At 42.7% G+C, this 13,422-nt stretch overlaps 1 protein-coding gene across 5 annotated transcripts in view; it reads left to right on the top strand.

The window, feature by feature from the left end:
• Positions 1-1,340: 1,340 nt before the first annotated feature.
• Positions 1,341-13,422, top strand: part of POC5 (POC5 centriolar protein) — a 29,586-nt gene continuing 17,504 nt past the window's right edge. Inside the window, exons 1-6 of one of the 5 annotated variants that reach the window (XM_065941150.1) lie at positions 1,341-1,451; positions 5,307-5,402; positions 9,736-9,765; positions 10,049-10,190; positions 12,621-12,704; positions 12,984-13,186. In XM_065941150.1, coding sequence (XP_065797222.1) covers positions 5,319-5,402; positions 9,736-9,765; positions 10,049-10,190; positions 12,621-12,704; positions 12,984-13,186 — 543 coding nt within the window. In that variant the 5' untranslated portion in view covers positions 1,341-1,451; positions 5,307-5,318. Of the gene's footprint in view, positions 1,452-5,306; positions 5,403-9,735; positions 9,845-10,048; positions 10,191-12,620; positions 12,705-12,983; positions 13,187-13,422 lie in introns of those variants that run through there. The other 4 variants (XM_065941151.1, XM_065941152.1, XM_065941153.1 and 1 more) reach the window with 4 other exon arrangements.

Raw genomic sequence — 13,422 nt, 5'->3', positions numbered from 1 at the left:
TGGCTCCCCCTGTAGGAACCTTGGAAAAGAGTCTGTTCTAAACTAATAACATAGAGACAGGTTTGTTCTCTCTTTTAAATTCAGCTTCATGGAAGAGAGGTGATGGCTTACCCAACAATTTTCTATGAAAATCTTCCCCCAAAGAGATAGAGAAGAGAAACATGGAGCCAAGTACAGGAAGGCACAGGGATAATGAATCAGAAACAGTTACATTATAAGGGATCACCACATGGCAATTCAATTTAAAAACAGATTTTTGAACCAGTTGTGAATTTGTATCTATCAATAGGAATTTGTTCTTTATAATAAGCATGGAAAAGATGGGGGTGGGGGGTGACAAATATAGCTGTGCCAAAGAAACTGCTGGTGCTCTTCTTACTTCATTGTTTGCATAAATAGAATTCTGGCTCTACCCACAGGTAAGTAGGTGAGATCCAGGTTATGCCACTTCTATCTACAGAAAAAGAAACGGATACCTCATCCTCTAGGTACCACAGGGAGCCTGAAAATTCACCAGAATCTCATTACTTGCCCTTCGGATTGGAACATTCCCTTTGCCATGTGGATCCTAACGTACCTCTAGCTGTTATGCCAATACAAGCTGATAGACTAATTTTTTATGTGTGCGTGATAGGTATTTTAAATACAGTAAGTCATTTAATCCCCCTACAACCCTAAATGTGGATAGCATTATCCAAGGTGACAGTAAGTAGGTGATACAACCAGGATGTACTTAACGATGACTCTAAGGGCAACACTCGCTTCGCCAGAAGGGCTTGCCTTGCAACCTGACACGTTTGAAGTCATTAATATAACCTAGACCAGCAGTTTCGTAAAGAGAGGTCCGCAGACCCCTGCAATCATAATCACTGTTGGTCTCTGTTAAAAATTCAGTCTTGCTCAAGACCGAAGGAATCAGCAGGTGGCGGGGGTAGTGATTCTGTCGTGGGGCACCCGAGGAAGCAGACGATTCATATGCCTGAGGACCACACGCATAGACTACGGGCACTGTGGAAAAGACACCAGTATTCCGCCCTAGCTGACTTCCGGCCTGCTTGGCAGTCTAACCAAATCGGGTCTCAGGATTGTCCCGTACCCCGCAGGCCTGAACCGCACTGACCCCGGGCTTCTAAACGCGGGGCGGAGCTACCTAAGACTCCGCCCTCTCGGAACCAGCCACGGCCAGGCTGCGGCTCTCCCGAAGCAACTTCATTCCGGCTGCGCCCTTCCCCGGTGCGGGGCCCCGCCCCCGCCCCCGAGGCGCGGACCAATCAGACGGCAGGTTGCTGAAGCTCGCGGCCAATGCCCGGGGCCGTCTTTACTTCCTCTTTGCAGTTTGAAACTGTCAGGTTGCTGCTGGGGAAGCTGCTGGACTCGCTGTTGTTGCAGCGGCGACGAGGGGAGAAGACGCGGAGCGGGGAGTTGGGGTTTGCAGAGCGCCTGGGCGGTGGGTAAGCGGCGCCCCTGGCGGAGGCTCTGGAGTGGGGTTTAAATAGCCCCGGCCGAGGTTGCAGCCCCTGGGGATCGGACACGACAGGGTTGGGGGCGTCTTCGGGAAAGTAGGGCCCTTGAGCTGCTCTGCGGGACGGCGAGATCGAGAGGTTTCCCCTCCTTGGCGTCGGGGAAGAGGGCAGGAAGGAAAGTTACCTGAAGTGTAATAACGGTATTGCAGCTGTAGGTTCGGGTCATTTAAGTCGTATGGGGTAAAATGACCGTGTGTGACCCTTTGTTGTTTTTAAGTAACATTTTGATGTGACACGGGGTGAGAGAACTTGTAGCCCTGTGCTTGCTCGCAGCTGCTTCTTCCTCTGCTGTAGTCCGTGGCGTGGGGAGGGGCTGGCGCACCCCCTCTCCTTGCCTGCAGTTAGGACAGGTCAAGGGCGCAGGGACGTCACTCAGCTGCCAGCTCGCACGGGAATTCACTCTTCCAGTGCCTCTTGGGGGTTAATTTGAATTCCTGGACCCTGCTTCCCTTAACAGCCAGGTAATTACCAAGATCTAATTTGACTTCTTTGGCCATAGACAAGCGCTCAGAACTTTTTATCTCGTGATTTCTGAGATCTTGGGTTAGAGAATTCTGAAAATTTGATTATCTGATGTGCATCTGCTTTCCATCAAAGCAAGTTTCATTTTTCTCCTATGTCTCAGAACTAGAAACAATAAGGAAAATGCTACTGTTGTAGGGTTTTAGATAAATTGTCAGACTTTGATGTCGTCAAAGCAGGGCAGATGGAAGATTTATAGCATATTTTCTAAAAGTACAGTATTTGTTTTGTGTCTGCAGTATATATATTAAACTATTTTTGAGATGTGACCCCCAATCACAACCCCCGTATTACCAGTACCCCCAATCCCAGCCCCCCTTATTACCAATCTTCAAACACATCCTAAAGGAAGAACTGAATGGAAATAGAAAGAACAAAGTTACCACAATGGTGGATTTGAGTCCCTTAAAGCAGCCTTCCTTCTGCAGATGCATGCGCTTATTTTATCCTCCCTAATTGGCTTAACTAAAGTCACTCATGCTGAGATTTAGTTTACTTATCTTGTGTCTACACAGTAATGCTCACTGCATACAGTTAACATTTCCTTTCCATAGTCTGGCCTCAGTCTGTGTTTCCATTCTAATACTGCACTTCTACCTGGATCTGCCCTTTCTCCTTCAATTTCTTCATCTGGTAATTTTCAGCCTACTTGATTAAGACTTGTTCTACTTTCCCCTGAAATTGTCCAGGCAAATGCCCCAGAAACTTCTGATTGCCAAACTCAAGGGATTCTGTCAGATTCTCATCTCCCTTTGACGTCTGTCCCTGACCACTCCCTCCTGGAGGTTTTTGTGATGCTGTTCTCAGGGTTCTACTGTTCTGACTTCCTTTTCCATCATTTTTGGTTCCTCTTCACTTACCCTTTAAATATTAGCATTCTGATTTTAACTCTCCTCTTGTTACAGTGGTGGTGGTGTAATCACTAAGTCATGTCCCACTCTTGCGACCCCATGAACTGTAGCATGCCAGGCTCCTCTGTCCATGGAATTTTCCAGACAAGAATACTGGAGTGGGTTGCCATTTCCTTCTCCAGGCATCTTCCCAACCCAGGGATTGAACCCAGGTCTTCTGCATTTCAGGTGGATTCTTTACCGAGTGAACCACAAGGGAAGCCCATCCCAGCTACAGTAGTGGTCCTTAACTTTACTAAGGCTGTAGTACCCTCTGGACACATATTGGAAGATAAGGAGCCTCTTCCTAGAAAAATAGGCATGCGCTAAAAATGCTGCACACGGTTTGGGTCTAGGGACCTCAGAATAAGAACTCATGCTTCTTTTCCTAGGTGATCTTAACCTCTCCCTTTTATCAGCAGTTCCCATTATGCTGATTCCTCAAAATGAATTCCCAAACCTTTACCTCCAGTGCAGGGCTCCCACTTTGCTTAACCCCAAGAAGCACCTCTCACCTTGTAGCCATCGTGGACGGTAGTACTTGGACTTGTGCATCGAATAACTGGCGTGGTCAGATACTCCATGCTTGCAGCCTCAGTTCAGTACCTTAGAGTCACCTCACCCCAGGAAGTCTGATGATGAGACCATATTACCCTTCCCCCAATCTACTTATCTTCCTGTATTCCTTGCCTTGGGGAGTATCACCACCATCCATCATTGCCAGCCAGAAATCTGGACCAGAGCAGCAATTCTTCCCTTTAACCCCTTAACCGATTGTTGATCACAGTCTCAAATTTCCACAGCCACAGCGCAGCTTGCAGTCATACCTCTGACCCCATTTATCTCCTCCATTACTGCCAGAAGGAACATATGTCTCTTGGACTACTGCAGTTGGCTCTCAATTGCTCTCTCTTTCATATCCCACCTCTCAAATCCATCCTGAAAACTGCCAGAGTGATCTTTCTAAAAGACAAGCCTGATCATGTTATCACTTGTTTAATTAAGACTTTAATAACTTCTTTTAGAAAAAAGATGAAACTTTTTAACATGATGGAATTGTGATCTTCCATGATCTGGCAGCTCCTCACTTTGCCTGTTTCATCCTTAGCCAAACCCTGATCTGTGCCCTTTGCTCTAGCCTCACAAAATACTTGCAGTTCCTGGCATATGTGTCTACATCTCTTTGTCTTGCTTATACTGCACTGTTGCCTCACATATCCTGTATCTTTTATCTGTTTTTCAGGTCTCAACACCCCAGTTGGCTGTTTCCATTTCTTCACACCTTCCCCATCCTACCCCATGAAAAAGGCTACTCCAACCTTTCTACTTTGTGCCTCTGTTGTTTTAGGATCTAACAGCACTTTTTTCAAAAGTATTTACTACTGTATGCATGCAGAGAAGGCACTGGTGACCCACTCCAGTACTCTTGCCTGGAAGATCCCATGGATGGAGGAGCCTGGTAGGCTGCAGTCTATAGGGTCGCTAAGAGTCGAATACGACTCAGCGACTTCATTTTCACTTTTCACTTTCATGCATTGGAGAAGGAAATGGCAACCCACTCCAGTGTTCTTGCCTGGAGAATCCCAGGGACGGGGGAGCCTGGTAGGCTGCCGTCTGTGGGGTCGCACAGAGTCGGACACGACTGAAGCGACTTAGCAGCAGCAGCAGTATATGCATGTCTAGCCCTTCTTGTAGATTGCAGAGACCTTGAGGACAAGGACTTCTTCACCTTAACTTTCTCCCCAAGTCTTGCATATAACTGGTATTCAGATCATTTTGAATAGTCACTGTTTGCCTTTTAAGTAATTTATGTACTTGTCACTAAAGGTACTTATATTGTGACTTATTTTTTGGTTAAGATCTTAAACAGTGTTTCTTTGCATGGTATTAGAATTTGTTGTTCTGTATAATCTTGCTTTTCTTAAAAGAGTGTTCCCAAAAGGTCAGTTCCCCAAGCAGAGAATTTACACAAATTGTTCCTTCTCTCTCGGTTCAGTGTCTCGTAGGAGAAGACACAGCATCCAGGTGCTCAAACGTTGTTGAACGGCAGTCACTCTCTCATGCTCCACAGCCCACACTGTGTTTTTTTCTGAGGGGCTTCCACTTTCCTTTAGTCTTTCATGTATTTACCTCATCTCCTTGACCACATCATAAGCTCGCTACTTGGGAGCTGAGTATTTTTTTCTTACCCAGTGATTTTTGTCTGTGGGTGTTCAATATGTTGAATGATTTTAACATGTTGAATGATTATTGTTTCCAGGATAGGATGTTATTACACACAAATACACACACACTCATATTTAGAAAGCATTTTATTTTAGTTTAAATATTGCAAAAAAATAAACTAAAGTTAGCTTTTTCTGTTTTATAGAATTTATACAGAATGTCATCAGACGGGGAGATACGCCCGCCTCCAGTTTTGCAAAAAGACTCCGACCGAGACAGTTCTGTCTCCTCAGATCTTCAGGTAGGAAGACATGTCTAAATTTACTATAACTTACTTATTTCAAGTACATGACAGTATGAGGGAAAACTGGGAATACATTTCTCGTTCATTCATGCCATTTACATTTATAAGTATAATATGTTTATAATGTGTGTAAAATTATAATAATATCAAATGTTGGGAATTATTTTACACACTTGGAAAAATACCTTGCATTGTTTCAATTAACCTTTCAGAAAATAATCATGAACTCTTCTAGCATTCTCTGTACCAAAGCTCCAAGCAGTACAATGAGAGGAGAAGCTGAAAATCTGAAGAAACACTTTTCTGTTGAAATTTTCTCTTTGTAGCTCTCTCACGAATGTTGCTTTCACTTTAATGCAAATTAGTCAGATGTGGAAACTATCCAGAGTTCTGGGGCCCTAGACTCCCCAGTGTTCCACTCTTGGTTCTGGCCCCTGCTGCCGCACCACTGAGCTCCCGCTGGTGCCCAGGAGCTGGGCAGTGACAGGTGCCCCAACTATTCAAGGTGTGGCTCTTGTATGAAATGTTTTAAATCTCTTTCAATTCTAAATGTTGTATCATCAAAAATATGGATTAAGATTTCGAATGAGAGAATACTGACATGGTGTATCTTGGGTTTTCTCCCTCTAAAGAGGGGAAAAGCTGGATAGTATGTTTATGCCTAAGGAGAGTAAGTGGCTGTTGACACTGTAGTAGATGACAGAAGCTCTAGGGAAATATTTTATGAAACAAATGTGTTCCTTTAATTGATATTACAGGTTTAGGAATTGGGAAGCCATTGGAAAAGTATCCGTGAGTTTTTACTAGGGTAAAAGTGGCCTGGAAGTATGACATAGATATTTCATCCTTGCCTTCCCTTTGAATGGTACCTCTCCCATATCCTGCTTTCTTTTTAGTTCACAGTGCTTTACTGCATCCTTCATCTTTTCTGTATTCCAACTTCTTCAAAAGAGAACAGTTTAGGTATACCAGCAATACTGTGATTTATAATTAAAATATTTGGCCTTCATCCCATTTCTGGCACAGAGCTCCTAAAAATATTGGAATTTCCTAACTAGTGAGGAAGTGAAGGTATCTTTTGTTATGTTGATGATGTGACTTTTAGACTTCACCCAAGGATGAAGACTGGTTGCTAGGAGAAAGCCAACCATGTGATTAGCTGGTTGGAACTTTCAGTCACACACACTCCCCGACCTTGAGGGAGGGGAGAGGGCCTGGAAGTTGAATCAGTCGCCAGTGGTCATTGATTTAATCAATTGTGCCTATTTAATAAAGCCCCATAAAAACCCAAAAGGACTGGGTTTGGAGAACTTCCCGCGGGAGAACACGTGGAAGTGAGGGGTGACTGGCCTGTCGGGAGAGGGCATGGAAGCGCCATGCCCCTTCCCCAAACCTTGCCCTGTATATCCCTTCCCCCGGCTGTTCCTGGAGTCCAGCTTTTTATAATAAACTGGTGATCTAGTGAGTGTTATGTTTCTCTGAGTACTGTGAGCCCTCTAGCAAATTAGTCAAATCCACGGAGGGGGTCTTTGGAACCTCCGGTCCGTAGCTGGTTGGTCTGAGGCACAATTGATAACCTGGACTTGCGACTGGCATCTGAAGTGTGGGGTGGGGAGGGCAGTCATGGGGACTGACCCTCAGCCTGTGCAGTCTGACCCAAGTGGTGTCAGAATTGCTTACAAATCACGCTTTGTAATTGTTGGGTCCAGAACCCTTAATAAGACCTTATAAGATGAACACCTTGTAAGATCTCGTGTTGTCATTTTTGTCAAGAAACAAAGCTTTATGTCAAAGGAAACCTCTAGAGTAGAATTTTAAGAGATGGAGGGGGAAGAATCTTCTAGACATGCCAGAAATCATTCTGTGTTATTACCTGTGCTCAGAATGCCACCCTGAGATTCTGTTTTTAGTCACCCTCAACTTATGACCCTATTGGTCCTTGACAACAGTTGAAAGCCTGCCCATATTCCATTACTGGAAACATTAAAAAATATAAATCCTGAAAATAATGTGTAAGATAACATAAAGTAACTATATACTTTGACATACATGGTAAATATTTAACACCAGACACTTGGTACAAAAGCCCCTCATAAGTCAGTATTCCCCTTAAGGGCATTTTATTACTGTTTCCGACGTGTGAATTCTTCATAAAACCATTGATGGTGAATGCTGAAGGCTGGGCAGCATCCGTAGTACTGACTCTCTTACAGTCTCCTCTGATCACAACTCCAAAGTATCAGCCCGTCGCCCTGACCACACTTGGCATGTGTGGGTTCAGTTGTGTTTCGGGGTCACATCAGTCCAGCGACTGGGGGGGAGGCAGAATGACAAGTTTTGGTTATTACTTTAGGATTCTTTTTTACCTTAAGGCAGGTTATCTTTGACAGTTAAGAAGATATTACTGAGCTCAGCTCAGTGCTCTGTGATGACCTAGAGGGGTGGAATAGAGGGGTGGGGTGGGAGGGAGGCTTCCGAGGGAGGGGATATGTGTGCACCTATGCCGATGCGTGTTTCCGTACAGCAGAAATCTGTTCCAACACAGCATTGGGAATCAATTGTACTCCGATTTTAGACGCAGTCATAGAGAGCAGACTCACGGACATGGGGCTGGGGGAGGGAAGGAAGGAGAGGGTGGGTTGTATGAAGGAGTAACGTGGAAACATGTCACCACATGTAAAATAAATAGGCAAATGGGAGTTTGCTGTGTGGTCCAGGAGCTCACACTGGGGCTCTGTAACAACCTCGAGAGGTGGGGTGGGGAGGGAGGCGGGAAGGAGGTTTAAGGGTGAGGGGACATGGGGATACCTGGGTCTAATCCCTGTTGATGTTTAGCAGAAACCAACACAATACTGTAAAGAAATTAACCTTCAATTAAAAATAAATAAATTCTTAAAAATAAAAAAATTTATACTCCAATTTTTCTATAAGGTACGAAAAAGAAAGAGGATATTACTTATTTTTACCCTAAACTAAAAAATAACCCATTTGGCCTGTGTCTGCATATATGAAATGTAAATAATTGTTTAAATGACTAATTTTTCCATTTTTTTCCCTAAAGTAAGTTAAAATATATACGTATACTGAACACTATTAATGTATACCTATTTACATCCCCTTTAACTCAAACCGATTGTTGTGAGAACTTAGAAATATGTATTTGGATCTTTCTCCCTTTTCTGAGTTCAAACTAGGGAAGCCACGAGTTAAAGTCATTGACTGTCCCTTCCCTTTCATTCCTGGAGCACAGTTTATTCCAGAGCAGAGCTGATGTGGCTACCTCTAATTGTTATTGCCTCCAGAGGAAGTAGGTTCTAAAAAGGTAATTGATAGCAAAATACTTGGGTGTGTTTAGTTGAATATTCTTACTCACGGAAACCCATAGGGAAACAATATGGGTTGCTAATTTTCAAACACCTATACTGTATCATAATGTTCTTATTAAAGGTAGGGCTCTTTCTTTGATTTAGACAATTGCTGTTAATTCAATTTAGCACTTTTCAAGGAGGTAATTTGGAGCATCACTTAGCTCTTCATCCTGATGGTGAGTCAAATAATAAGACAGTTATGACTAATGAAATGATGATAATGGAATTTTCTGTATCTGAACTTTTTATGGAGAGAAATTAATATTAAATAACACTTCATATGCCTTTAAACCTTCCCCCAAATCTTAATGCAAAGACGTTCTCTAGGTCCATGCCATAAGACTCTTAGAGGGGCTTTAGCTAGCTGCATGCTGCAACTAAAATTCCTGTGTGCCACAACTAAGACCCAACACAGCCAAAATAAATTAATTAATTTAAAAAAAAGACTCTTAGAAGTCCTTAATAGGAATATATGTTGCCTCAGTGACCAGCCCCTTTTGAACAGAGACTAAGTTCCAGTACTGATAGAATTTTTTTGATTTGGCTAAATATCTATCTGTGTCAGGAAATTCCTTTTTTTTTTTTTAACCTTGAGGCATGTTCCTATAAGGCCTACACTTGGTGACCTGCCATGTTTTCATCCTCTTTTCTCATGTTGCCAGCAGGTAGAACTGAACAGGTTGGCATCCGTGTTCTCTTTTTCACTTTATTATTCTTTCTCTTCCAGCATTTCTCTTGCACTCTTTCCATGTTTGTATATGAAGAGACTCAGGGTGGTTGTAGAACTGGGTGGGGCAGGGGGCACCAAGAGCAAAAGCTACTTTTCATCCCTAGACCTCCCCACTGTCGAGTCTTTGGGAGCAGTATCGTGGAACTAAGTTCCAAACAGGCGGCGACAAGACTGGGTGTTTTTCTCACCTGTGAGCAGTTGTCAGTTGCGAGAAGGTTCTTCGGTGTCACAGATGCTGACGGGCTTCAGGAAAGTGCCCCAGGTAATCTTTGTGTCACTGTTTTAAATTGACCTGCTGAAGGAATAGGGGTACTAAAGCTTCATCACCAGAAGAAATTGGGGTAGGTCTATTTGTTGCATTTTCTTGCTTGTTTTTAAGAAATTTCACTTACTAATGAAAAACATAAATCCCAAGTACCCATTTCTTTCTGTTTGGGCATACTGTTTTGGAAACTGAAGTAGAGAACATCTTTGTGACCATTCCTTTACCAGAATGTCCATTGTGACAGGGATACACTGTGTTATTTTTTGTTGACTTTTCACAGGAAGAGTATGAAGAACTGCTTCGTTACGCTGTAGTGACTCCAAATACTGAAGCAGGTGCTTCACAGCCGTCTCATTCAAAGGGAGAAGCAGTGCCAGATGTTAAAATTCCTACTATAATTGATGATATTCTTCAAAATCCAGGTTATGTATATTTTTTGAGATGTCCCTTAATTTAATATGTTACTGAGCTTTTAAATTCAGTTGACTTATGATAGTGAAAACACTTCTCTAGTGCTTCTTCTCATCAGCAGTTTATATCTGTCATCTGGGGGAGAGTTTACATTTTAATATGTTTTTCTTGGCACTTATGACAGTTGAGTTTTTATTCGAACTTCATTTGACTATTTTATGAAAAATCATAAAATTAAAGCAAACGCTGTGGCAATTATATGTCTCTTAGTGAAATGTGTTGCATCTCTTTCAATACAATGGTTTTATGCTAAGAAACATTGGAAATGAAATGTCCAAGTTCCCAAATTAGAGAGAGTCTATAGATAGCCCTCAGAACCCCTTAAGTTCATAACCACGTGCTCAGACTTTATCAACAGTATTTATCTGGGCCTGGAGGGCTGTCTGGATTGTCACCATGAAGACGGACCCACCTGGGAACTGTGTTGCTGAAAGAACTGAGAACTAATACAAACCAGGATGTGTATTGATAGATGAGTGATTGAAAGGTGGAGAAAGGAGGATGAAGCTCCTTTTACTATCTGTTCCTTATTCAGTACAAGTTCCCAAACAGCTCACTCAAAATGAGTGTTCTTTCCAGGGGCACAGACCACCCTCCTGGATTGGCCCTGATAACGGGCAGTTATTAGCAGCAGGTAAACCTCAAAGACCTTCCTCCGAGCACACAGCGCAGCCAGCCCAGCCGCAGGCTCTTAGGCACCTCGGGGGCCACAGCCCTGGGTCTGTCATTCTCTCCCTCCATAGACGTGGAGTTTCATTGCTTCTAGCCTACAGCACCAGATCAACAAACAGGACCAGAACCTCAAAACATGTGTATTTCTTCTAACACTGAAACATACTAGCACTGAGCAGTTTCTGCCCAAATTTTGTTGATCTTCAAAAGATAAGACCTTTGGATTTATTCATTCCCTATGAGTGATCTTGGCATGTTTTAATTACATCCACTTTCTACTGAGCAAACCCAAACCCAAATACTCTCCTACAGCAATCACTTGGGGCTTTCCAGGCGGCTCAGTGGTAAAAGAATTCACCTGCCCATGCAGGAGACATGAGTTCAATCCCTGGGTCGGGAAATCCCCTAGAAGAGGGAATGACAACCCACTCCCATATTCTTGCTTGAAAAATCCCATAGACAGAGGAGCCTGGCAGGCTGCAGTCCTTGGGGTTGCAAAGAGTCGGACGTGACTTGAGTCCACACGCACCCATGCAGGCAGTCTTTAGGACCTAAGGATGCTGGTCTTTTCTAGCATGTACAGTATAATCAAGGCTGTGGTTTTTCCAGTAGTCACGATGGATGTAAGAGCTGGACCATAAAGAAAGCTGAATGCCAAAGAATTGATGCTTTTAAACTGTGGTGTTGGGGAGGACTCTTGAGAGTCCCTTGGACTTCCAAGGAGACCACACCAGTGAATCCTAAAAGAAATCAACCCTGAATATTCATTAGCAGGACTGATACTGAAACTGAAGCTCCAGTACTTTGGCCACCTGATGTGAAGAGCTGACTAATTAGAAAAGACCCTGATGCTGACAAAGATTGAAGGCAGGAGGAAAGGGGATGATAGACGATGAGATGGTTGGATGGCATCACTGACTCAATGAACATGAGTTTGAGCAAGCTCTGGGAGATGGTGAAGGACAGGGAAGCTGGTGTGCTGCAGTCCATGAGGTTGCAAAGAGCTGGACAGGACTGAGCAACTGAGCAACAATGATAGTATTTGCTTATGCTCTGCCCTTTCCAAAAAGTGTTTGAGATCGACATGCCTAACATTCAGTGAATTTAGACATTCTTATCCATACATAGACTTAGAGTGAACTTTGTAAATTTATCACCCCATTCTCTTTACTCTTGGTATTGCCATTGCTTGGTGTAAAGAAGGTTGTGTTGAAGCTGGCAAAGTATCTAAGCCTCTCACAAAGCCATCCTTGTGAGATTCTTTTCCAGTTTCCTTTTTGCCATGTATTGACTAAAGGTTTCTGAGGTAGAAGTAAAGAAGTCCCCATTTGGAGGGAACCAGTGTCATTTAAGTTTTAGTAGAGCTAGTGAAAAGTAGCAGGCCTTAGAAATGTCCAGTGTTGTAGGACATGACATTTATACTATATCAGTATGAACTGAATGCCACTAGTAAACTGAAGTCTTTTTCATCCATATTTGTTGGGTGAATTAAACTTATTAATGATGCAGTAAGACGTTTTCAAGTCTCACAGTTTTTCCTTCCTTCTTATTCTTTGTCTTAGTGTTCCTGTCCCTAGCCTACTGTATTTTCCTTGTTCTAAAATCTTACTTATGCACAGCTACCTTCTTCAATTAGGTATGTGTGATTAGGTATTTTATATAAGACTGATTAGGTTTAATTAAAAGAAAAACCTCTTTCTTTTCATCAGGAAATAGCCCTGCAGTGAGAAAAACAAGGATGGACGTTGGAAAAGAATGTGATTTAAATACTTCAGTTCATTCAAAGACAGATGGTATGACTTTTCCTTAGCTTGTTTTTGTTAATGTACAACATTTTGTGCTTTGGTGAATATTATCCAGGTAGTAAGGGGAATAATTTCAGCATATTACTTACTGCAAGGAGTTTTAAATGCAACTATGGGCAATTTGTTAAGCAGTACTTTTGAAAATAATTGTATAAGATGCTCAGTACCCTTAAAACAGATTTAATGTATTATAATGTGTGGCATTTTTTCTTAAAACTGCTGGATTAGAGCACAGATTAGATTACTCCAACTTTTCTTTTTTTCTAGGGTCATCACCAGCATCCCCAAGGAAGCTGCCTCACCCGGTCATGGATTTTTTCAGTTCAAATCTTTTAGTTGACTCTTCCTCACCAGGGTCTAATTCCAGTCCTATCGATGCCCGTGAAATAATTGTGACTGATTTTGTTGTTTCTGATGAAAACCTTCAAAAGATGGAAAATGTGCTTGATCTCTGGAGTTCAGGTCTTAAGGTATTACAGTTGTTTAATATGTAATGTAGCAGTTTTGCTCGAGTCCACTGTTTATTCTTCATTTCTTTGAATTAAAAAGTTAAAAAGAAAACAAACTGTAGTTGCCAAAGATCAGTCCAGTGTTGTAAATCTGGGCTTGTCGGTCGTTACTGCCCGTGTGAACCACCTGGGGATTCTGATAAACTGCAACTTCTTTGTCAGTCCTGGTTCAAGAAGGAGCACCGCTAACAAGCTCC

The sequence above is a fragment of the Muntiacus reevesi genome, chromosome 7, assembly GCF_963930625.1.
Source record: "Muntiacus reevesi chromosome 7, mMunRee1.1, whole genome shotgun sequence".
NCBI lineage: Eukaryota > Metazoa > Chordata > Mammalia > Artiodactyla > Cervidae > Muntiacus > Muntiacus reevesi.
This window is presented reverse-complemented; position numbering and strand designations above follow the sequence as displayed.